We start from the raw sequence: 26,985 nt of genomic DNA, 5'->3' as shown, positions 1-26,985 counted from the left end.
TGACATATTGGAATGGGAATGGGAATTGGAAGTGAAAAAGCCTGTTTTTTGTGGACGGAGCAGAGGTGCTCGACAAAGCAGTTCCCGAATCTAAGTTGGTTCTCACCAATGCAGGGGAGGCTGCATCCTTCCCCTTTCTCCTATGGTCTACTCTCCTCTCCTATCAGATTCTTCCTTCACCAGTCCTTTACCTTTTCCACCTATCACCTCCCAGCTTCTTAATTCATCTCCCTTCCCCAAACACCAGGCTTTACCTATTACCTTCTAAGTGGTACACCTTCCACTCTCCCCCCCCCCCCCCCCCCCCACCGCCCCACCATCTTATTCTGGTATCTTCTTTTCCAGTCCTGATGAAGAGTCTCGGCCTGAAACGTCAATTGTTTATTCATTCCCATAGGTGCTGCATAACAAAGCTGAGTTCCTCCGGTATTTTGTGTGGATTGCTCCGGACTTCCAGCATCTGCAGGATTTATTGTGTTTACAGAAAGCAGCCTCCACTCCACGGGCACTGCTGTACTTCTCACTGTCTCAGTAAAGCAGCCAGCATGATCAAAAATCCCAACTAACTCAGGGATTCTCTCTTCTTCCCTCTTCGGTAGGGTAGGAGATACAAAAGTCTGAAAGCACATACCACAGGCTCAAGGACAATATCTATCCTGCTGTAATAAGACTGTTAAGTGGTTTCCTAGTACAATAAGATGGACTCTTAAACTCACAGTCTACCTTGTTATGATTTTGCCTTTATGGTCTACCTGCACTGTAGTTTCTCTGTAGATGTTCCACTTCGTTTGGCATCCTGTTTTATCTAATATTACCTCAGTGCACCATGTAATTAATTGATCTTTATTTCTGGTATGCAAAACAAGCTTTTGGTACATTTAACAATGATAAAACAATTCCAATTACAGTATATGATGCTATGTGCCTGCAAAGCAGTTACTAAACATTTTTCTTGCACTTGTGCATATGACAACAAACTTGACTTTGACTTTGATTACATTACACTTAGAACTTTTAATCATTTTTAACTGCTATGAAATAATTTTCAATGCAGCCAAATAATTAGTTTTTAGGTAACAAATACTGCAAAAATATACTGTACATCTCAATATTATTACTTGCTCTTACAAATGTAGATAATTTTAAAACTCAAAACTTTTCATACCCTCTTCCAAGAGAGAAGGAGGTTATTCAGTCCATCGAGTTTATGCTGGCTCTTGGGATATTCAGATCAACCCCATTCCTCTGCTTACTTATCTGTAACCTATTCCCTCTCACAGGTCCATCAACTCCTGCCCGAGTCCCTGTCCACATTCAATATCACAGACAATTTACAGAAGCATGTGTGTGAGATTTGGGAGGAAGTTGGAGCACCTGGCATAGCCTACATGGTTACACTGAGAAAATGCGAACAGTACAAAGACATAACCCGGGGTCAGAATCCAATCTAGTTACTGGAGATGTATATCAGCAGCAATAATTGCTGTGTCACTGCACTAGCCCAAATGGTACTAAGTTAAGAAAGTTCTGCTGTTTTGATGAATTTGAAGCACTGAAATCTGTTCAATCTATAAAGCAAATAACTTGTATATCAATGTAAGTGCATCAATATAATTATATTTAATAAAAAATCACAAGGAAATATAACAATACAGAAAAAGGGTAAGTTGCAGATATATTATTTTTTGCATCAGTTTTTCAGATTCTTACCTTAACAAAATTGTACATGCTTGTTATTTTGGCTACAATGCCCGACAGAGATGCTTGATGTATCTATTCCAGTAAAATTTATAGAAACTGTGACCATGTATTTAAAATTGATTGGAGCTTTACTGCAAGCTGTTAGTTTTATAATTTCTTACATTATAGTATCAAGAAAAATAGTTTAAACCGAGTTATGAGAAGCTTATTAAGGATTCGCAGAATTCTACATATAACGGCACATTATGTAATTTCCAAAACTGTTATGGTATCTGATATGTAATCACAGAGAAAAAAAATCAAAAAAAAGCAACATAGTGAATGCAATAAATCATGTTTTTAAGAAAGTTGGCCAAAGGAAATGTGGAATTCACCCTTCCAAAAGGCCATGGATGCTGGGTCATTATTCTTTACATCTGAGATCCAGAGTTTTCTTTGATAAGCAAATCAACAAATAAAAATCAATCACCCTCTTTGTTTACTATGATCCTAAGTCTCCATTACTTGGTGGCTGAGTAGCTCTCTACAAAGTAGTTTCATTTACAATTTATGTCTGTCATATCCTGCTGCTAGACTGGAGAGCACGGTTTAGACACTCAAGGTTGACAATTATTGTTGTATTAGCTTTTTATAAACCAATGGCTTTGAAATCAAATTATACAAAGTAAGATAATTTTCCTCTGCCAAAATTGTATTGAGTGAGTTTTATTGAAAAGGCTCTTCCTACTTCTGGAGATTAAGCATTTCTTTCCTGTGGTTCAAGGTATTCCAAGCCCAAGTGAGCAAAGATTTCTTCCTCAGTGTTAGCTTTAAGAAATACCTGCTGTAAAAGAGAAACAAAAATATTTAATCAATGACATCCATGTTGTATTAACAATTCAAGTCATGCTTTATTTAATACTAGTCACACAAAAATCAGATCATGTTAATACATAGTTTTGCCGAGAAACACATCACGTTAGTAGTGGTAAATGTTCTATTTAGTTGTACCAGCGCATTGCAGTCTGCTTCTGAAATTCATTACAATGCTTTCAATGAAATGAATTTCAGAGGCAAAATATAATGTGTTGACACTGCTAAATACCGTGACTAATACTATTGACCCAAGTTGAAATTCCAGGCATGTGTCTGATAATTCATGTTAATGACTTACATAAGACTTTATGTGAAAACAACCATGATCTGCTTTAGTACGGAAAATGGTGACTTGTGAGTCCAGACCTTTTATATTTTACCTTGTCCACTAGAAGCACATTTGTAAATTCACAATGGGCCCACAAATTTTGATGTTTGGAGTCATCCCTGAAAACTTCCTATACGCCGGTTTGGCATTGAAGTTTCTTATCACAATTGCAGACTTGCAAAATTACCCTATTGTGTTTATATATGTGAAACATCCAAAACTGTTTAATAGTTTAGATAAGAGAGTGAAGAGCCAAACATATCAGTGCAAACAACAGGCAACATCCTATTACCAATCATGTAATCCATCAACACCCACTTGCTTGTGTTATAATAGCACTGACATGAATTCAGCAAAATGACTCCTGTCATCATTCCTGATATTTATTCTACACAAAATATGAATCATCTCTGAATATCACCCTGCCACACACACAAAAAGATACAATCTGGTTACAGAAAATAACTAGTTCTATGTGGTTAAAAACTGTGGAATTATATGTAATTATTAAAGTACAGTACTGCAGGATTTTGATTCCTCTACACCATCTGTTATGTTGTCAAAACCTCCATTTCAATATTGCAGTGGTCATCTAACCAATAAATCATTGCATATAAAGTACAATGTTATTATGATTGGCAATGCTGCAAGCTCTTGAATCAAAACAAAATCTGATCTTGAAATTGCTTCAAGATGAGAAATTTGCAAAATGACTTTGGGCAGCTTGTCTCAATTAGAAACTTGAATACAAGCTTGTATAACAAAATATGGCTTAAGTAAAATTTAAAGGAAAGGAGCTTGATAAATATAATTGTTCTTTTGATCATGAAGGCAAACTCTGATAATAGTTTTGCCTTCTTTATAATTGAGTAACCAAACTAAAGTTGCAGCCTACATTAATGTCCAGTTCCTTCAATTTGGAAACAAGATTTCTATTCTCATTCACATTCAGGGATTTTTAGGATATCTGTCATTCATAAACTGATTGTTCTTGTTGTAAACCAAAGAGTCCTTAATATTAATTTTCTTTTCAAGCGCTGTGTATTTCAAACCCTTGTTATTTTATTTCAGATTCCAAGATTTTTACTTTGAGGTTTAATCTTACATGATTGCATTGACAATGCATGTAAACTTTGAGTCAAAAATTAAATTCTGATATGTGTAGCAAGGTGGTTATATTACTGTGATGGATGGTCATCAGAGGCCCAGATTAACAAACTTGATATAGCAGATGGGAAATTGGAAGTTGTTTTATATAAAGATAACCTTAATAAGATTCTAGTCTCAGTAATGGCTGACTATGAAACTACAGGCATGTTGTTAAACCCACCTGGCTTCTATCAACCTCAACCCACTGCAATTTGCCCGCTGCCAAAGTACCTCTACAGAAGATGATATCTCCCTGACCCTACATTCATTTCTGAAGCATCTGGACAGTAAAGGGACTGAAGTCATATTACTGTTTATTGATTACAGTGCTACCTTCAATATAACTCCAAGCAAACTCATCACTAAACTCTGGATTCTAAGAGTCAATGCCTCCCTCTGCCACTGGATTCTTGACTTCTAACCAACTGACAACAATCAGTAAGGACAGGCAACAACATAACACTTCAATTTTTCTAAATGTTGTTGCTCCACAAGGTTGTATCCTCAGCCATTTGATCTATAGTCATGATTGTGTGGCCAGGTTTCTGCTCTAACTCCATTTACGAGTTTGTAGATGATACCACCTTAGTGGGCTGTATCTCAAATAGCGATGAGTCAGAGTACAGGAAGTAGATAGAGATCTTAGTAACATGATTTTCTGACAGCAACCTTTCCTCAATGTCAGCAAAACAAAAGAGCTGGTCACTGGCTCAGAAAGAGGAGCAGTACACTTGCTCTTGTCTACATCAATGGCATTGAGGTTGAGGGGGTTGAGCGCTTCACTTCCCAGGAGTCAACATTACCAATAGCCGGCACTGGTCCAACCACATAGATGCCACAGCTCACCAACACCTCTGCTTCCTCAGGGGGCTAGAGAACTTTGGTGTGTCCATGTCAGCCCTTACGAATTTTTATCACTGTACCATAGAGGGCAACCTGCCTGATTGCATAATAGCTTGCTATAGAAACTCCTCTGCCTATTATCACAAGAGGCTGCAGAGAGCTGTGGACGCAGCTTAGCACATCGTAGAAACCAACCTCCCCTCCATGGACTCTGTCTATATTTCACACTGCCTCAGCAAAGCAGCCAACCTAATTTAAGACCCACATTGGACCTTCTGTCTTTACCCCTCTTCCATTGAGCAGAAGATAGAGAAGACTGAAAACTGTACCACCAAGTCGAGAGCAGCTTTTAACCTGATGTGATAAGACTACTAATGATTCCCTAGTATGGTAAGATGGACTCCTAACCTCACAATATACCTCATTAAGATCTTGTACCTTATTGTTTACCCTGCACTGCACTTTTTCCATAGCTGTTTCACTTTATTCTGCAATGTTATTGTTTCATTTTGTTCAACTTCAATGCATTGAGTAATGATTTGATCAGTATGAACATTATGCAAGGCAGGTACTTCACTGTATCCTGGTACATGTGACAAGAATAAACTGATTGCAATTTCAATTGTCATGCACCTGTTTTGACTCATAAACGACAGTAAAGAGTCTTTTGCAGTAAGTCCAAAAAAAACATCTAATTTCGAAATTAGAACAAGGCACCAATCTTGAAGACATGGAAACCTGTAGGGAGGCTAATCATTGCAAACAGTAAACTGGCAAGCTGGGCAGACAAGTGGCAGATGAAATGTAATACAGAGGAACAAGGTATAATCTTTTTGCAGAAAGGGCAGGAAAAGGTAATACAGGCTAAACAGCATTTTACTAAAAAGATGCAAGAATGTAAGGTCCCAGGTGTTTATTTCATAAAGCATTGCAAGTGGAATGACATGTTATGAAATAAGTTAACAAAACATTAAGGATCTTGGAAAGTCCTGGAGCCGCTTCTCTCCCATGTGCTTCTTTTCTCCAAGTGTCAGTTTGAGTCCCAATAAACATACAGCTGCTTTTCTTTAACTGCTCATGGTAGAAACCCCATGCTGTGATGAGTACCTTGTCAACAGCTGAACAAGCATTGGCCATGCATAGCAGTGCTATAGACAACAGGAAACATAAACTATAGTACATCTGAAACAAGAGGGGCAACTTCATTCTATATCATAATCCTTCTATCCTTTTCCATCTCAAAATGTTCATCTGTTCCATTGTTGAATGAACATCAGGAAATTCCTAGTTGGTTATGTTAATTGCCTCAACAGGTCAAATACATTTTTCTCTGAAATTTCAAATAGAGTTGTAGAGTGATATTGTATAGAAACAAACCATTGAGCCTGTCGAGATTTTTCCCACCATCAAGCACCCATTTATACCAATGAAAACTGAAACGTCTGAACATCCCCCCAAACCTTTCTAAATTCACCCACACACTAGGGACAAGTTATAATAACTGATTTAATTCCAAACCATTTTAAAAAAAAAATCAATGCGAGTTTACAAACAAAAAATCTGCTAAATTTGATCTCAATCTCTGCCTTCATTGCCATGAAATAATTAAAGCATAAACACAAGAGAGTCTGCAGATGCTGGAACTCTAAAGCAACTCAGACAAAATACTGGAGGAACTTAGCAGGTCAGGCTGCATCTCTGGAAATTAATAAACAGTTTATGTTTTAGGCTGAGACCCTTCTTCAGGACTGATAAGGAAGGGAGAAGATGCCAGAATAAAATGGTGGGGGAAGGGGAAGGAGGCTAGCTAGATGGTAATAGGTGAAACCAGATGGGAGAGGACGGTCAAGGGCTGGAGAAGAAGGAATATGATAGGAGAAAAGATTGGCCATTGGAGAAAGAGAGGGAGGAAGGGATCAAGGGGGAAGTGATAGGCAAGTGAGAAAAGGTAAAAGTTCAGAGTTAATTAAACTCTGTGCTGGAGATATGCAGAAGAATCCCTTTGCAGAAAGGTTGTTGAAGATGACCATGAGGAGAGGTGCGATTCTGTATAACAGTATGGGTGAATGGACAGGTGGAAATGTGAGAACGTGCACAGACAGTTGTTATCCCTGTTGAGTAACTTGGAGGAGGGATGTTTTGCTAAATTACAGTTTAGAAGGCAGATTGGGAGAGATGGGTCTTTATAATCATTTATAACTTGATGTTATATACATAGATCAGGTTATAAATGAATGTGCCACTGAACTTAGCTTTTCCATGCATCTGGTGTTAAATCACAAAATGACGAATGTGTTCCTACTGCTCAATCCACTGCTGAGCTCCAACCACCATTGTTTTTATTTCATGACCTCCTTCATCCATCAGTAGGGAAAAGGCACCACACACAAGTCACATTATTTACTCGTTATGGATCAACGTACCCACCGTAACTTTCATATAAGTACACGTAAGAATAAAATATTTAACTCACACTAACTGCATTTCGTCTCATACTTTGTCTTCCTACTCTGTAGGCAAGGACAGGTGGGCAGTTTGCCAGATTTCTGGCACCAATTAACTGGTTAACAGGTAGTGCAAGAGCAACACTAGAGGTGATTCACCTTCTAATTTCCCCCCGATCCCTTGGGGAAGATCTTTGCTTGTGCTTGGAACTTGCCAGATGGCAGTGCAGAATCCAGAATTTACCAAATAATGAATTACAGAGCAAGACTGCATTTCAACATTACATGAGAAAGCACACTGATAGTCAATGTATCTTGCCACTATTGCTATTTAAATGGAATATTTTCCTTAAGTACGAGTAAGTAATATGCTCTATGCTATTCTATTGCATTTGGACTTAATTCCAAAAGTCAACAAGACCTTAATGATTTGCTAATGTGTCACACATAGATTATGAGTTCGTCCTTACTGTGGAATAATTCTATAGTTTCCCAAGCAGTACAATGTTTTAAAATTGCTGAATGTATTGAACTACAGATTTATCACTAATAATGAGCAAAGTCAACTCATATTCCGTATGTTGTCCTGATCTAAAAGAGATCCATGAAGTTTATATGGAACCCTGTTTTATTCTCTACACTGATGCATATAATTCTTTTATAGCACCGCTTCCTCAGAGTATACTGATGAAAAACAAAAGACTTAATGAAAGAAAGCTGCAGGAGTTTTAATTCTTCTATGAAGGGAGATAATGAAAGATCGTCTTTCTTTCTCACTAGGGAAAAACTTCTTCATTCTTCCAGTTTGGTGCAGCAAGAATCTAAAAATATATAGCAAAAAAAAACAGGGATGGAGGTATCCATTAGCATTGTCTAGCATGTTGAAAAGCATCAATCTATAATGAAAAATCGATAAATTTGCGAATAATGCAACTGTTGTTGGGAGAATATCAGATAGTGATCAAGAGGCATACCAGAGTGAAATAGATCTGCCAGTTAAGTGGTGTTGCAACAACAACCTTGCACTCAACATCAGTAAGACCATGTAATTGATTCTTCAGGAACTTCAGGAAGAGGAAGTCAAGGGAACTCACACCAGTCCTCATCGAGTGGTCAGCCATGGAAAGGGTGAGCAGTTTCAAGTTGCTTGGTGTCAACATGAAGATCTGAAGATCTATCCTGGGCACAACATATCAAATCAATTACAAAGAAGGCACAACTGCTGCTATACTTCATTAGGAGTTTAAGGAGATTTGGAACGTCGCAAAGACTATCACATTTCTGCAGATATACCATGGAGAGTATTCTGACTGGTTGCATCACTTTCTGGTATGTCCTGCACAGGACTGGAACAAACTGCCGAGCGTTGCAAACTCAGCCAGCTCCAATGTGAGCACTAGCCTTCCCAGCATTGAGGGCACTTTCAAAAGGCAGTGCTTCAAAAAGTCAGCATCCATCATTAAGGACCCCATCACTCAGGACGTGCTCTTGTCTTATTACTACCATCCGACAGGAGGCTGGAGCCTGAGGACACACAGTCAATGTTTCAAGGACTGCTTCTTTGCCTCCACCATCAGACAATGAACCAACCCATGAGCACCACCTCACTACTTTTGCTCCCTTTTTGCACCACCTATTTAATTTATTTTTTAATATATTTATTATTGTAATTTTATAGTTTTTTACATATAGTACTGTAGAGTTGCCACAAAACAATTAATTACATGACATGTCAATGCTATGAAACCTGGTTCTAATTCTGAAGTATATCTACCAATGGCTCTTAAGCCAGCCTAAAACTTAGTATATTATTTCTTTGTTTCCTGGTAAATTAGCATAGGTAGAGAATCTCCATGTATGCAATTTAATGGACTTTGTATCATGAGCACCTGATTCAACAAATTGGCTGGGTGAATACAGTGTGACAAAGCTATTATATTTTAGCAGTGCCTTTTAGATATGTGGGCTGCAAAGGCCCTCACGGAGGAGGTTATCCCACTGACAGTAAAATAACTAAGATGTGGCTGGAAGTTTCTCATAAAGTCAGCAACAGGAGCTTAGTAAGCCACTTTGTTGATTCAATACTGGGTGAGCTTTAATGGATTAGACACAGCAAGAAAGGCAAAAGCATTGACACATTCACCTACATTCTGATGTGTGTAACACTCTGACTAAAGCCTGCAAACCTGATCTCAGCTGAATGGGACCCATCTAAACTGACAGATGCTGCTTAGACTGCACCAGGCCGATTCTTCATACATTAGCACACAATTTACAGTTTTTTGTTTAGAGCCTGGTTTCTCAATCCCACTCTGGAATGATTTGAGCAGTTTGGGTAGCAAAGTAAATCAAAATCCTTCAATTGAGATCAGAGTTAGATGGATGTGGTTGGTTCAAACCTAGAATGAGTTTTAATTTTATGCTTGAAGTGTCTGTCCTCTTGTCCCAACCCACTCAATCTATCCCCCTAAGTCCCAGTCTAGGATCTCACTGCTCACTCTAGCTTGCAGAAACATGCACAATTGTTTCTGTCTATACACATGCTCTTATTCTCATCTGTTTGCCTGCCACAACCACTCAGCTACATCTTGAATTTAATCCTAAAACTCTGCCTCATAACCTCAATGGACATTCTACCTTTGGACTTGACACATTACAGCTTTCAGGGCTTAACACTGAAGGCAATGATTTCAGGTAATCAGTCATTCTAACTTCTATCTCAAATGTTTCAGGTTTCTCTTATTCTCCTTTTCTGGTCATTAAGATTTCATTCATCCTATACTACGTACACCACTTCCAGATTTACAGGACCTTTACCATCCTTCTTCATACATTATTTCCAGGTTATCCCCTAACACAACACTTCCCTTTTGCTCTTATTGCTCCTCCCTACTTCCTCTACAACTTAAAACCTGTTTCATTACTGATTTTCACTGACTTTTCAAGTCATTAACACAGAAAGTAACATATTTCCAAAGATGCAACTAATCCTGCTGAGTATTCCCAGCATTTTTTTCTATTTTCATGTCATATTACCAATAGCTGTGATATTTAGCCTTCGGGTTAATGAGTCCAACCCGGGTATCCTAGCCAATGCACTGCTGTTGGTGCATTGATCATATCACTTTTCTCTCCCTCGTCCTCGGAATTGCTCGAAGAGGCTCTGTGCTCTTTTCCTGTTATTCCTGCAAGTCTAACCCCTGTACATTGTCGTCTGGCAAAAGACGGCCCCTAACCTGCTGCTTACTGGACCATGGAGAGAGAGCAGTGGTGGGTAGGTCGGTGCTGAAGGATGAAAACGTCGTGCCAGATATACATATATATATAGAGAGAGAGGGAGAGACACACACACACACACACATATATATACACTATACATACACTTCTTACTGTAATTCACAGTTTTTATTATTATGTATTACAATGTACTGCAGCTGCACAACAACAAATTTCATGACATAAACCGGTGATACTAAACCTCATTCTGATTCTGAGGAGAAGTTCTATCAACTGGTCTATATCCTACTGAACCCTTTGATAAACTTACTCAAAATCCACAACTCTGTCTACTTTTGTGTCATCTGTAAACTTACTAATCAGCTCACCGATATTTTTCACAAATATCAACACTGTCTCAACACTGATCTCCAGTCAGAATAATACCTGTCCACTCTTATCTTCTGTCTTCTAAGGCCAAGCCAATTTGAAACCAGTCACAAAGTCGCATTTGCCTTAATCCTGCATCAGCCTTCCATGAAGAATCTTGTCTGTGTATACATCTATTGGCCTACATCAATCAGCTACTCTCACCTCCTCAAAAAATTCAATCAGATTTACAAGCCATGACCTCCCCCATACTGATTATCCCAAATAAGTCTACACGTTACCAGTCACAAGTATTTATTATCCCTAAGAATCTTATTCAAATAATTTCCCTACCACTGATTTAAGACTCGATAACCTATAAGTTCCTGGTCTGTCTCCATTGCTCTTCTTAAAAAGTGGAACAACATTGGCTATTATCCAGTTCTCTGTGATTTAGCCTATGACTAAAGAGGATACAAAGATCCCTGTCAAAGTGATCTCCTCTCATGTCTCTTTCAATAGTCTGGGATAGATCCCGTCAAGCCCTAATGCTCTTCAATAATCTAACGTCTCTGCCTTTTCAATAACAACATGGCCTAGAGCAGGGGTCAGCAACCTTTACCACTGAAAGAGCCATTTGGACCCGTTTCCCACAGAAAAGAAAACACTGGGAGCCGCAAAACCCGTTTGACATTTAAAATGAAATAACACTGCATACAACATTTTTTTTAGCTTTTATGCTATCTATAAACAAACTATAATGTGTTGCATTTATGAAATCGATGAACTCCTGCAGAGAAAACGAAATTACATTTCTGCATGCAACAAAAACATTTTGAACTCCGAAAAAAAGACGTTGGGTTGAAGGTTACTTTTAAGTAAAATACTCAATGTCTATTTGAGTCCTTCTTGTATTTATGAAAAACGCTGAACTTAAATTTTCCGCCAGCAGCAAACCAAAAATAACGTCAGCCAGCTGTCAACCTGAAAAATAAAAGGACTATTTCACTGAACAATGAAAAAATATGAATATACATAAAATAATAGGCAATTAAAATATTTATCATACTTGGTTAATGGGATTTCTGCTCCTGGACCTCAGCGCACAGCATCTGCACATCAGGGCTGTATGACGTCACCTTCATCTTTACACAGGATCGCAAGCCGTCATCTGTGAGGCGTGCGCGATGTTTGTTTTTAATAAAGTTCATGTTGGAGAACACCTGCTCACATACATATGTGGATCCAAAGATCGACAGGACTCCAAGCGCATACTTTTTAATGTTTACATAAATGTCGGGGATAGCATTCCATGTTTCGAACACAAGTTTGTCTGGTTTTGGAAGGTTTTCAATATCACTCCATTTGTGATTCTGAGCAAGAATGGCCTTCTGACGGGCAACATCTTCAAGGTCTGCTGTCAAGTGTCTAAACTTGGACACCCATATGTCTTTGTCGGCTATGTCGGCCAGTTCCATCTCAAGATCAGGTTGACTCACACCTGCCAATGCAGTCGTATTCAGTAAGGATGGATCGATGCTTAGGGGAGTGACCGGGAAGGATAATGAGTGTTTTCCCTCTCTGAACTCACAGAAGCGTTTCCCAAATGATGTTTGCATTGCGATGATTGCAGAATGTAAATACTCTGAACTAATCATGTCATGACCTTGTTTGAACTCTCTCAAATTGGGGAAGTAAGACAATGTGCCTTTCTGTAAATCTCTGGCAAGCACTGTCAACTTGCGCTCGAATGCCAAAACATCCTCCAACATGTGTAGGGCTGTACGTCCTTTCCCCTGAAGAGCTGTGTTCAGCATGTTCAGGTGCGCTGTCATGTCTACCATGAAGTGTAGCTTTTCCAGCCACTCTGGCTGTTCCAGCTCAGGAAAGGTGAGCCCTTTGCTGCCCAGGAAAGTTTTCACTTCTTCCAGACACGTGACAAAGCGTTTCAGCACCTCCCCTCTGGACAGCCACCGGACTTTGTTGTGCAGCAGGAGATCAGAATATGCGCTTTCCAGCTCGTCCAGTAACAAACGGAATTGACGGTGATTTAAAATTTTTGCCATTATTTTATTGACAATCTGAATGACAACATCCATTACTTCTGTGCATTCCGGAGGAAATGTTTGAGTGCACAGTGCCTCTTGGTGCAAGATGCAGTGAAAAGTCAGCAGCTTTCTGTCCAGCGACTTCTGCAGTAAAACCACAAATTTTCCAAAGCCACAGGGAGCCGCAGCACAGAGATGAAAGAGGCGCATGCGGCTTCGGAGCTGCGGGTTGCCAACCCCCGGCCTAGAGTATCAGCAAACCTCTCCCTGATCTCACTCTCCTCCATGAACTGCTCCTTGTGAATACCAATGGAAAATATTCACTGAGTACCTCACCCACTTCCGTAGGCTCCAGACATTAACTCCCTCCTTTGTCCATTAATGGCCCTAATCTTTGATTGGTTACCCTTATGTTTTTAATGCAGGTATAAAAATGCTTTAGGAATCTCTTTAATGCCACTTGGCGGCAGCATGATAGCATAATGATTAGCATAATGCCTTTGCAGCACCAGCGACACAGGTTCAATTCCTGACGCAGTCTGTAAGGAGTTTGCATACACTCCCCATGGCTACGAAGGTTTCCTCAGGTGCTTCAGTTTCTTTCCACATTCCAAAGACGTAACAGGTTAGTAGAGTAGTTGGTCACATGTAGTGTAATTTGGCAGGACAAGTTCATTGGGCTGGAATTGGTTGTTACTGTAATAGGTAGGGGGGGCTGGAGTGCAGCAAATATTGTGTCGTTCAAGAAAGAAAATAGGGATAATCCAGGTAATTCTGATCACGTGAGCCTCTTGTCAGTGGTAGGGAAGCTACAGGGGAGGATACCGAGGGCATTTATGCACATTTAGGGAGGCATTGCCTGCTTAGGTACAATCAGCATGGCCTTGTGCAAGGCAAGTCATGCCTTACAAAGTTGATCAGACTTTTAGGCTTGATGAATTAAAGGCCATCCCATGCTGTACACATATTGCCTGACTTAGAGGAACTTTTCTTCTGCCTGTAGGCTTCAAAAGAGCAATATTTCACTGCTGCTCTTTTGTCTGCTGTGGATCTGTGAGACTGGGAGTGATTCCTGTGTCTCATACACTTGCTTGGTGGTTTTGCTGCTGCTAACATTGTTGGTCATCTTGGTTTTCATCTGATATCATGCCACATCAGAGTTCTATGCAAAATAATGCCAGAACGCTTGATTTGATATATCAGAGTACTATTGCAAAGATTATTAATACAATTCTCCAGAATTGCAAAATTATCAAATAACTTCAAGAAATGCGAACAAATCCTTTCAATGGATGTATGGATGCATGCCTTCTTAATAGCTGCAGTTTTCACACGTTGCTGCACAGGTGAATTTTAGGAAAACTTCAACAGACCAAGAACCTACCCCGTAAATTGCAAAACCATGATAATTTTCTTCATAGTTGACCAATTAACCTATTAAAGTTGACATCCGCCCTCTCCCAATTGGTTACATGAAAGCAACCCAATTTGCTACAGTTAACTGTGGAGGTCAGCAATTTGGGATCAGCTTTCTGATGTTGTCAATTTCATGGATATTAACCCTTCTCAAAGTCTCCCAAACTTCTAAACATTAAAATTCAGCCCATTATCCTTCAATCAATCTTAAAAAATGCAGCAAGGTCTCTCTTCCTGTCACTTTGCTCCAACATTTAGTCATACCAGCTTCTCAAAGTCATAATCTCTTCACTCAGAGCTAGAGATAATTATATTTGTAGCTTGAAACATTATCATTTTCTCTGCTTAGCAAAAAAGAGCTGAAAATCTGATCCACAGTTTTCATGTGCATCCTGTTTGTCAAATTGTCATTTATGATCAATAACTTTAATAAGAAAGGAGAAAGTATCAGTTGACACTTTGCCAATAAATACATTAGCATTTTTCTACACTTCGTTGTAATCACTTACTGAAGTCACCAATCTGTTACACTGTAGGCTTATAGGGCTACAATCCATGAGAAATGGTTCTTTAACCTTCCATTTCATTGTCAATATTTTGTAATAATTTCCCCATAACAGACATTGTCTAACACCATTTCAAAGGTGCTAGATTTCCCAAAAGGTTTGAAGGTAATTACCTACAATTCCTGAATGTAATTTTTCTTTCCTGTTGACATTAATCACTTACTACTTTAGAGTTTTAATTTTGCACTGGACAAAGAAACAAACAATGTTGTTTACTCTGTGTATGTGATAGGTGGCCTTGCATATGGATATATGTCATTGTCTACCTCAAATACTTTGAAAATGTCATCTTTAAACTCAGCTTCATAACGTGCAGTCAGAAGGATTTTTTTTAAAATTTCAGCAATAGAATGAGGTATGCAATGAAGATACTAACCTCACATGGCAGAATATCTTCATATGGTAATTGATGTCAAAACTCTACAAACATTTGTCCTCAAACACTTTAGAATTAAAATCCAATGTCTGAGTCTGTTATAGGGTAAACCCCTTGGGAGATGTCAATTTCAATGGGTTAAATGGTCAAGTTGATACATCAGCTCAACCACATCACGGACATAGACACTGATCCACTGACACAAAACTAATAATGACTTGGACTCACATCAGTTGCAGTTTGCCAGGTGTCATACTGTATTCCTAACATCTGCTGGGAAACTGAGGAAGGGGACAAATATCTGTCTATCCGTTCACTCTGTCAAGACTATAAACAGAAAAGCATTAAAATTACTGCAAACAAGAGAAATTCTGCCAATGCTGGCAATCCGGAGCAACACTCACAAATACTGGAGGAACTCTGCAGTTCAGGCAGCATCTATGGAAATGAATATGCAGTCAGCATTTTGGGCCAAGGCCCTTCGGGACTCAAATTATCATGAATAATGAACACAGCCCTGTACAATTTCTAAAATAAAGGACAATAGATTGTGCACTGGGTGCCTGTGAAGTTTGCTGCCAGTATTGTTTACTCCCTAAATTACCCTTCTCTCAGCATTTCCAAAATCTGAACTGTCTTACTTTTCACCAGCTACGTTCATTTTTCAAATTTACTTCTATGTTTGTCACTGACTGAAAGGCTTACATCTCCTTACGTTTTATTAATTATTTTCTCTATATTTCTGTGTTCTGCAGTACTTAAAATATTTCATTACTGAAGGAGTGTTTTGAACGTTTGTCAAGTTTATTCACTCTGATTATATCTAGAGTAATGAGGAAAAAAGTACAGAGAGTATCCAACTCCCCATGAATCCATGGAAGTCATAACTGCTTCCTTAAGAGACCAGAAGGAAATCGCAGAAGGGCAACATTTCTGTAGATATTTTTGGCCTGCCTTATATTATGATTTTCATGACCTGCTATTTCATAGCTCCAGTAACCATGGTTCAAGCCTGACCTCAGGTGTCATTTGTATGGAGTTGGCATGTACTCCTATAATCTGAATCTCAAGATAAATTTCAAGGTTGTAGGTAGTATACAGTACATTGGTTAATAATAAATATACTTGGAACTTTTGAACTTTGGTGTTGTTTTCTTCCTGGTACTCCAGTTCAATCTACGACCTAGAGATGTGCACATTTGTAAGTTAACCAGCCATTATAAACTGCCTTCACTGAAAGGCAGAAGCTCGGGGCAGTTGATGGGAATGCGGGGAGAATAAAATGGAATAAGCATAAAATTAGAGTCTAATGATTAGTATCATACAAATCATGTCCTAATGGAAGATGCTTGCATGAGGCCTCATTATAATAGCTCAGAAAGCTATAGTCAAGTTTATTGTCATTTAATAATACTGTCAAATGAGATAATATTTCCCTGATTCAGGGTGTAAAGCTCAGTAGTATACAGTACATAACACACATATAACACACAGTAACTAGAAAAGTAAGGATGAAATCTACAGATGAATTACACACAAATGTGTAGTTGTAAAGTGTGAATTTGTAAAGTGCTTAACTTAAATATTGTCAGGTATAGAACAGATTAACTGGTGACACCTTGAATGCGATGCGGCAGGGTCAAGTCAAAGTGCTGGTATTACCAAAATATATGTACTTTATGGAACTTTGAGATTCATCTTCTCACAGGTAGCTACTAAATAAAGAAACCTAACAGAACGCATTAAAACAAAAGACCATCATACATCCAATGTACAGAGACAAAAAAAATGTGCGAACAACAGCATTCAGAACTTGAAAGTGAGTCCACACTGTGATAATCGCAGGCCACAGCCACAGTTCGGTGCAGAGATGAGTAAACCTCGCGGAGTAATGAGCTGAAGTTCAGTGCAGAGTTGAGGAGAACTCATGGGGCAGAGATTAGAAGCCTCTCCTCTGGCTCCGACACCCTGACCTTTTCAATCTGACCTGGGAGTTCAGAAGCCTAATGGCCTGAGGGAAGAAACTGTTTCCCACACTGAATGCTCTTGTTTTTATGCATTGGAGTCTCCTACCTGATAGTAGAAAGACAAAGAGGATTCAGGATGGATGGATGGGATCCTTCATAATCTGTGTATGTGGCGTTCCTGATAAATGTCCCTGATGGATGGTAAGGAAACCCCAATGATCCTCTCTGTCATTCTCACAGTCCTTTGTCAGGACTTCTGGTCCAATGCTCGGCTACTCCCTTATCAGATGGAGATGTAGCTTCTCATAACACTCTCAATGCTGCTCTTGTAAAATTCAGTTAAGATGGTGGGGGGTGTCACACTTGCCTCTATCTCCTTAGGAAGTGGAGGCTCTGCTGTGCCTTCTTATTTAGTGAGGCAACTTTGGGGGACCAGGTGAGGTGTGATGTGAACTCCCAGGAATCTGATGCACTTAACTCTCTCTCCGGAGGAGACATGTATTCACAGAGGGGGAAGGTTCATCTGCACCTTCCTGAAGTCCACAATGATTTCCTTGGTCTTCTCCACGTTCAGACATAGGCTGTTCTCAGATCAGTCTGCCAGCCGTTCCACTTCCTCTCTGTACTCCGACTCATCTTTGTTGTTGATGGCGCCAACCGCTGTTGCCTCATCTGCAAACTTGATGACGCAGATTGAGCTGAAACCTGTGACTCAATCATGCGTCAGCAGTGTGAACAGTCACAGGCTGAGCACACAGCCTTGGGGAGCACCAGTGCTCAGCATGACAAGACTAAAGATGTCGCTGCCCACAAGGTCTGACTGTGGCCTTTCCGTTAAGAAGCTCAAATTCCAGTTATAGATGGAGGTGTTAACACTCAGTGAGAACAGTTTCCCCACTATTTTCTGGGGTATGATGGTGTTAACCACTGAACTGAAGCCTATAAATAGCAGCCTGGCTATGAGACCCCATTTTCCAGATGGGAAGAGAGAGAGGGTGGTGAAAGTGGTTTGCAGAATTACAGAAGCAGGAAATTGGAATCACGGTGTCATTCTACAAACAGACAGCATGTGCTCCAAAGGAGATCACCCAATTTGTGATTTTTTTCTCTATTTGTGAACACCAGATGCAGTAATCAAGACTGGAAGAAATTCAAATCATTTGCTGATTCACTTAAAAAGGCAGCTTGTCTCCCTGCATGTTAGGAATGGATGAGGTGAAAAGACAACTACTTCATTTCCTGCAGCTGCATAGGAAAATGCCCCAAGATGGCCTGTGAGGTTGGCAAAGGCATGGTTGAGGGCTGAAATCATTCTCTCCAACAGTGACAAGCAGTTATCAGGTTTTCTAGCTGTATAAAGAAAGTGGACGTCAAAGATATTCCCCCCCCCCAACTGGTGTTCAGTCCACTGAGCTTCTTCAGTAGATGCTTTTTGCTCCAGGTTCCAGCACTTGCCAGATCTTGTGTCTCTGTGATGCCAAAGATGTTGCCACATAGTTAAGAGAATACATCTGCCAAACACAAGTTATGTGCCTCACATGGATAGGATATGACTGGAGGTGATGATAACTACAGGGGTTCTGGCTCAGGGATTTTGAAGGCACAGTTAGATACTTTCCAACTAGTTACACTGTCTTACAGTGATGTTGTGTTGATTTTGCTTGAGTTAGCTGTGGTTCACTTATCCTTCTCGTCGCTACAACACCAGTGGCCACTAAAGAAGTTCGGCATGAACCCCCAAATCTTCAAGAACTTCTACAGGGGCACCATCGAGAGCATCCTGACTGACTGTATCACTGCCTGGTATGGGAACTGCACCAACCTCGATCGCTGGGCACTGCAGAGAGTGGTACAGACAGCCCAGCACACCTGTGGATGTGAACTTCCCTCCATTGAGGGCATTTACGGCAGCAAGTGTGTAAAGAAGGCCTAGAAGATCATTGGGGACACCAGTCACCCCAACCGTAAACTGTTTCAGCTGCTTCCATCTGGCAAACAGTAACACAGCATTAAGGCCAGGACCAACAGTCTATAGGACAGCTTCTTTCTACAAGCCATAAGACTTATAAATTCATATATCTGTAGACTGTGACGGAGTCATAACGCAAAGATTTTTACTCCCTCACATTGTGGGATGGATGCAACTTTTAAATAAATTCAAATTCAAATTTAAATTTAAATTCAAATTCTATAGATTTGAGTAATTCTATTCTGATGCTACACTGTGTTACCAGAATTAGCTGTATATACATAACAGTGAGGAGTCACATTCTTGAAGCATTAGCAACTGTCTGGTGAGTATCATCAGAAAAGGAGAATTAGGATTTAGTTTCAGAGCTGATCTAGGAACCATTTCCAAGTGTGTGATTTGGAGAGGATCTTATAGGTGCAACAATTCCAGAGCTTGCTACCTCTGTCCATTTTAGTGTTTTGGGTTGTGAGAATGAGAGATGTTGAAAAAGGCTTGATATGAAGTGCAAAGTATTTTAAAAATGGGACACACAATGCGAGTGAAGCCCAAAGTCCAAGTGGAAGACCAGATCATAGCCTACAGATGGATTGCAAGTTCAGAAGTCTAGGCTCAATGGCTGAAGCCTTAATGGCTGCAAGTCCACAGGGAAAGTCAAAGTCCCAATGTCTGCAAATGGAAGTCCACTCAAGGCTAGAGACCAAAGACAGCTTCTCCAGGGGTTTTGCGTGGGTGGGAGAGGGAGGAATGGGGCTTGCTTTGCTGTGTTGCTTGGTGTGTTCTTTTTGTTGTTTTCTGTGTTGTTCTGCTCAACACTGTGGGTACGCAATGTCGACGGCAGGATGTATGGCTGCCCCCGATACATCCTTGGGTGTACCACACACAAATGCTGGGGGAACTCAGCAGGCCAGGCAGCATCGATGGGAAAAAGTAAACAGTCGATGCTTTGGGCTGAGATCCTTCATTAGTCCCGATGAAGGGTCTCATCCTGAAACTTCGACCGTTTATTCTTTTCCATTGATACCGCCTAGCCTACTGAGTTACTCCAGCATTTGTATGTGTTGATTTGAATCTCCTGCATCATCAGACCTTCTTGTGTTTGACATCTGTGGGAATACTGATAATTAACACAAATGACATATTTTATTGTATGTTTTGATGTATATGTGATAAAGAAATCTGATGCAAATTTGAATTAATGAATTGAATTGACTTTATTACTTGCATCATTCATGTACATGAGAAGTAAAAATCTTCATATTACATCTCTGTTTAAATGTCCAATGTGCAATTTATAGTAATTTATAATAAATAGCATGTACAACAGTCAACCGAACATAGAAATATAATTGTATCAGCATGAATTAATCAGTCTGATGTCCTGGTGGAAGAAGCTGTCCCGGAGCCTGTTGGCCCTGGCGTTTATGCTGTGGTATCGTTTCCCAGATGGTAGCAGTTGGAACAGTTTGTGGTTGGGGTGATTTGAGTCCCCAAATATCCTTCGAGCCCTTCTTACACACTTGTCTTTGTAAAAGTCCTGAATAGTGGGAAGTTCACATCTACAGATGCACTGGGCTGTCCGCACCACTCTCTGCAGAGTCCTGTGATCCAGGGAAGTACAGTTCCCATACCAGGCAGTGATGCAGCCAGTCAGGATGCTCTCAATTGTGCCCCTGTAGATCGTTCCTAGGATTTAAGGGCCCACACCAAACTTCCTCAACCGTCTGAGGTGAGAGAGGCACTGTTGTGCCTTTTTCACCACACAGTCAGTTTGTACAGACCACGTGAGATCCTCAGTGACATGTATGCCGAGGAACTTAAATGTTTAGCAATGGGTAGGCATGCCAATCAAACAGTCAGTTTGTTCTGAATCATATTGAGCATTACTTAGGTTGCATTAATCCACGTAAGTGGAAATATTCCATCTCTCAGCTGGTTTGTGTCTTGTCGATGATGGAAGGACTTTGGGAAAATGTGGAGAGAGTCCCTCTTGGAAGCTGCTGATTTGGCCGCAGTGTTAATGTGGTTTTCAGGTCAAGTGAATCATCCTGCATGTTAATGACAAGAAACTTAATGATGGACATGCCATTGAACTTCATGGTCAGGTAGATAGACTCCCTCTGTACTAAGTGATGCAGAGGTATCATTTTGAGAAACATTCCAAGTACAGGTGCTCAAAATATTTGTGTTTGTATTTGGGGCCATCTTTTCTCAATTTGAAGATTTAGTGAAAATTTTGAGGTCAAGTCCCTGAGGTGACTTCAAATTCTTCATGTGAGTTATCAACATAACAATGAAGGCTGGATAAAATGAAGAACTGGAGAAGACATGAGTTCTTAAAGGAATACTGTTTATTTCACAGGGGGACTAGAGTGGTTTTATCAGTTAACTTGAGGAAGAATCTTTTCTTGTGTAAATGCTTGCATATCTTGGAGAAAATGTGAGGTAAAGGTAGTGGTGAAGGCTTCCTTCCTTTCTAACAAATTCTGGAGAGGTGTTGACGGAGCAGATGCAGCAGAGGAACTGAAGGTAACTCTCATGTCAAGACAGGCCCTAAGCATAGGCAGAATGCTGAATAACTACAGAGTTAGAAAGCCTTTCAAATCTCAATAGACCCCAAAGCACTTGAAGTTGATGCATTTCTGAGGTGTATTCGCTGTTATACGTTAGGAAAATAAAAAATAAATTTATTAAGTAGCATCAGAAAGTGCCAACATAAATGTTCACAATTCTGCATAAGATGCCAAATATTCAGCTCTGGAAAACAGTAAACAGTCAAAGATATGCAGTTTCCAGCTCCTCAGAGAGATAATATGCAGGGATTATCCTTGACCTTTTTTTAAATATTCCTCTCACAAAAGCTGATGGACAGAAATCCAGTGGGGCACACAAAGTCCTGCCCTGAATAAGTATTACTAGCACAGCAGTATTGAAGCTTATTTTTAATGTCCTGTTACAATTGCTGGAAGCAGATTGGGCAAAATGGGTGTTTGATGCTTTTTGCTGTTTGGCACAAAAACAGAGAGAGGGGATCGGTAAAAGAGATGGATTGACCGCACTGTTTAATTCTGGTGAAATAGCTGTCATATGGGGTTGAAAATGGGTGAAGATCAATGCAGTGAGCTGCCACTTCTATTAAATGTTTTTACTTACTCAAACATCACACCTGACAAACAACACTGGTAGCACAAAGCTTTACAATAGTGACGACCTGGGTTCTATTCCCACTGCTCCCTTTAAGGAGCTTATGCGTTCTCCCCGTCACTGCATAGGTTTCCTCCGGGTGCTCCGGTCTCCTCCCACAGTGCAATGATGTGCCGGTTGGTAGGTTAATTGGTCATTGTAAACTGTCCTGTGATTAGTCTAGGATTAATTCAGGAGATTGCTGAGCGACTTGGCACAAAGGGCCGGAAGGGCCTAGTCCACAGTGTATCTCAATAAATACATAAATAAATAAACATTCAGCATTCCTGAATTGTTGCCAGAATTCAGATTGATCCAGATGAAAAAATGTCTCTTGTGGATTCCCCACCTATTTTATACCCAATCCCAGTGATGGATACTTATGAGTATTTCCACATAAATGGAATAGAATGCACTTGTAATGCTACTGAGACACTGTAATTTCCTTTGGGATCAGTATAGTCTTTATCTATCTACCTTAGATAAATACATGTTTCTTCAGTCGGGACCAGTTAAATTTTACCTTGGTCTTCATCTGTGGTAGAATTGTGAAATGAAATTCCCTGGACTTTTAATCCTCTCCTGTTGATTAGAACATCTGGAAAATATCCCAAATTTAATGATTTTTATGGATGGCCATATCCCTAATACCCCAGCCATAATGCTGCACTAGTACACAAAATCTGGGCAACCACTTGCCAAGTCTTGGAACTTGGCCCAAGAATATCTTTTTGATATCTCTCCCCATATGTTACACATGAAGGACAATTCTATGCATTGGTAATCAGTGTTTCCATGCTTTGATTCTATGATTCTGGTGCAGGTCAGGATCAAGCAAGTGCTCCTTTTCCCATCATGGGGTAGTCTGTGCCTCAGGGTGATTTTTGCTGTGTTTTGGAACATTGGAGATTCTGATATCAATGAGTTCCTTCTGCAAACAAGCAAGAAATTCAGGTACTTGGTATTTTTGGGTCCTCATCCCTCTACTAAATACATTTTTACTATCTTTCTGGTACGATATTAGAAATTTATTCTACTTTCAGATTTGCAAAGTTATATTAAGAAAAAAATAAATACGAGATTCACAGAACTGCATTGTTGCTTTCAGACACATTAAAACAAGTACCACATTAAACCTTAGTTTCTTTATGTGCATGAAATACATCCAATGATAGGTCCAAGGAACTTCCTGACATGACTTTTCCATTTATATAGCATCATGGACATGTACCTGCTCTGATATTAATTATACACATTTAACTTGTTCTTGTGCACTGTGAAATCTAGTGTAGAGTTACTTTTACTATGACCTTCTGATTCACACCAGAAATGAAGTCAAATTTACACTCCCAGGTCATGAAAATATGTAACAAAGTATGATTGATACTCCAGGTTTTGATTTCCAAGGTGTTTCTCCTGGGTTATAGCATTCTAAAATTTAATTATTTTACATTATATATATCTGAACATTTATGTGATATAGTTCATAAATTCAAATATCATTTTTAAATATGGATATGGAATCTAGGTTCCAAATCAATACTTAAGCATTTAACTTCTTGATGCAAAGCTGGCTCCTACATGTTCATATGTACTGGTGTGACTAAAATAATTTTTGATATTTCAATTACTAATTTACAGTGCCATTCCCAGTACACAGCAGCAAGCTCTGTTAGTGCATATATGTTATTTTTTATTCCTTTAAATGGTATGTAATCTTGTTAAATTTTAATGGATAGATTTTCATTCCTAGTGCCAAGGTAGAGTCAGATACTGGGTTGAACAGGAATTGGTACAGAAATTACTTAAGGAGATAAAGAAAATTCAGTCCACTAACATTCCTTGAAGGGTATTTAACGGATTAGTGGGAATAATATTATTTTCAGGCTGTACATAGCATAATAAATACCTGATAAAATCCATAAAAATGTGTAAACTGTTTTTGAGCAACTGATGGAATCATGGAGCAAATTTTTTAAAGAATCTGTTAAAACAGAGGTCCTGCGATGTGAGGACACCCCCGACTACTCTTGAGTAAGTGGTTGTCAGCCTCCTTCCTTAAAGCTACTGCAGACTTTCTCTAAAAGTCCTCACACAGTGCATTCAGTTCCAAGATTTAGGTGAAGGGACAACAATTTACTTCCAAGTAAGAATGGCATGCAGGTTGGAGGGAACCTGCTGTGATGAAAGACCTTGATGAGGATGGTTTGGACCCAAAATCTAGGGTATCCAAAGCAAGGTTCGAGACACGATATTAAACTGGATCAGAGTAGAAATCGAACACTAGATGATATCACTAATAGGCTTACGATTAAGCACTGAACCTATGTTTAGGTGCTCCTTAAATACTCAATTGTTGGCACCCAAAATGTGATTATCAATTAACGGGAATGTCTTTAAGGAGGCCATACCAGCTATCCGTACTCTGGAGAGTTAGAGTGTTTAAATCTCACAAGCTGGCATAGTTGGGAGCATCTTGTAACAGGACCCATTCCCCTACGGCTGACTCCTGATGGCCCTGGTCATGGATAAGTGTTGCATTCAGGACGTGTGCTGGTCCAAAAGTCTTTTCACTGTGAAGACCTGTTACTCATTCATAAACATGGGTGGTGGTGGGGCCGATGATAGTGGGGCTAAGGGGCTGGCGCAGACGGATTTTAATTTAGAGATGTGGAAGGTGGGGTGATCATCTCCAGGGTACTTTCTCATTCTTGGTTGGTCCATTTGGTCTGGCCATTGGACTGTGACTGAAAACCCAGAGGAAAGGCTAGCTGTTCCCTCTATCAGTTTACAGAAAGCCCTCCAGATATGTGATGAGAATTGTGGACCATGATCCGAGACAATGTCCACCAGGAATCAGTGGATCCTGAAGACCGGGTCCAGGACAAACTTGGCCGTCTCTGCAGTGGAAGGTAGCTTCTCCAAGGCAATGAACTTGCCGACTTTCATAACTGATCATCAACCACCATGATGACCAATTTTCCCTTGGATGGGAGGAGACCCGTGACAAAGTCCATGGAGGTGTGTGCCCAAGGTCTCTTGGAACGGGTTGGAGGTAGAGGAGCCCTTGAGATCGGGTATGGTGCTCCTTGTTCTGGGCGCACACCTTGCATGCTTCGCATGTACTGCCAAAACTCTTTCATTATTCCAGGCCACCAACACCTCCTCTTAATAAATTCAAGTGTCCTGGCAATCCCAAGGTATGTGGTCATTCTTGACGATTACTTCCATTGAAGTACCTGGGACCAGATGGAACTCGGGACAAACAGCCAACCTGGAGGACCATTGTCAGGAATCTCCCCTGTGCTTGGATTTGCTGAACAAGAACAACAATTCTCCAACGAATTGGGGCAAAATGGTGGTAGGCTACTCCTCTTGATCTGGTTCATCACACTGACAGGACAAGGCATCTGGCTTGTGATTCTTAGACCCCATATGACAGGTCAGGATGAATTTAAACCAGTTAAAAAAAGACCACATGGCCTGCTTGGAATTTAGCTTCTTGGCCTCCTGAATATAGGCCAGGTTCTTATGGTCCATCCAAACAATTAAATGGTTCTTGGCCCCCTCCAGCAAGTGTCACCATTCTTCCAAAGCTAACTTAATCACAAGAAACTCCTGATTCCCGATGTCATAGTTCCTCTCTGCTGGGTTAGCCGTCTGGAGAGGAATGAACAGGGGTGCAGTTTGCTGTGTGAAGGTGATCGTTGACATAAGATGGCACCAATGTCTGAAGAACCCACCCTCACAATGAAGAGAAGGTCCAAGTTAGGAGAAACCAAGATGGGAGCTGTAGTAATGTTTAAACTCTGCAAAAACAGCCTTTGCTTCAATAATCCAGGAAAAAGGGCCCATGGATTTTTTAGTTAGGACCATCAGAAAAGCTGCCACCAAGCAAACCCCAGGAATCATTGGACCTGTTTGATACTGTTTGGTGGTGGCCAGTCTCTGACTACCTGGGTCTTGATAGGATCCATCTCGAGATTACCATTAAAGATGATGAAACCCAAAAATGAAACAGTGGTCACATGAAACTCAGACTTCTCCAACTTGACATAAAGTTCATGCTTTAGTAGCCTCTTTAAAATGTCCCTAATGGGAGTAGTATGCTCCTCCATGGAATTCAAGAAGATAAGAATATCATCCAAGTAGACAAAGGCATAATTATGGATAGTGTCCCAGAGCATGTCGTTTATAAAGGCTTGGAAAATGGCTGGGGTGTTTGCAAGGTCAAAGGCCATAAACTGGTACTCATAGTGCCCTGTCGGTGTATTGAATGCGATCTTTCACTCATCACCCTCCCTGATATGGACCAGATTGTAGGCAGTCCGGAGGTCTAATTTTGTGAATACCCTTGCCCCTTGGAGCATCTTGAAAGCAGTAATCATAAGAGGAAGGGAATAGCAATTCTTGGTCATTATGCATTTTAATCCCCTGAAATTAATGCAAGGCCACAACCTCCCATCTCTCTTTTGTACAGAGAAGAAGCCTGCTCCAGCGAGTGAGGTAGAGAGCTGAATGGAGCCCTCGGCAAGAGCTTCTGTTCTAAACCCCT

At 40.1% G+C, this 26,985-nt stretch overlaps 1 protein-coding gene across 1 annotated transcript in view; it reads right to left on the bottom strand.

Moving 5' to 3' along the window:
- Window positions 1–1,630: 1,630 nt before the first annotated feature.
- The window catches only part of dntt (deoxynucleotidyltransferase, terminal), a 257,914-nt gene continuing 232,559 nt past the window's right edge, over window positions 1,631–26,985 (bottom strand). The window contains exon 11 of the mRNA XM_059947612.1: window positions 1,631–2,524. Within this exon, the coding sequence (XP_059803595.1) occupies window positions 2,438–2,524 (87 nt within the window). The 3' untranslated portion in view covers window positions 1,631–2,437. The remainder of the gene's footprint in view (window positions 2,525–26,985) is intronic.

This window comes from Hypanus sabinus, chromosome 22 (assembly GCF_030144855.1).
Source record: "Hypanus sabinus isolate sHypSab1 chromosome 22, sHypSab1.hap1, whole genome shotgun sequence".
Lineage (NCBI taxonomy): Eukaryota > Metazoa > Chordata > Chondrichthyes > Myliobatiformes > Dasyatidae > Hypanus > Hypanus sabinus.
Note: the sequence above shows the minus strand (reverse complement) of the source record. Positions and strands in the feature narration are given on the sequence as shown.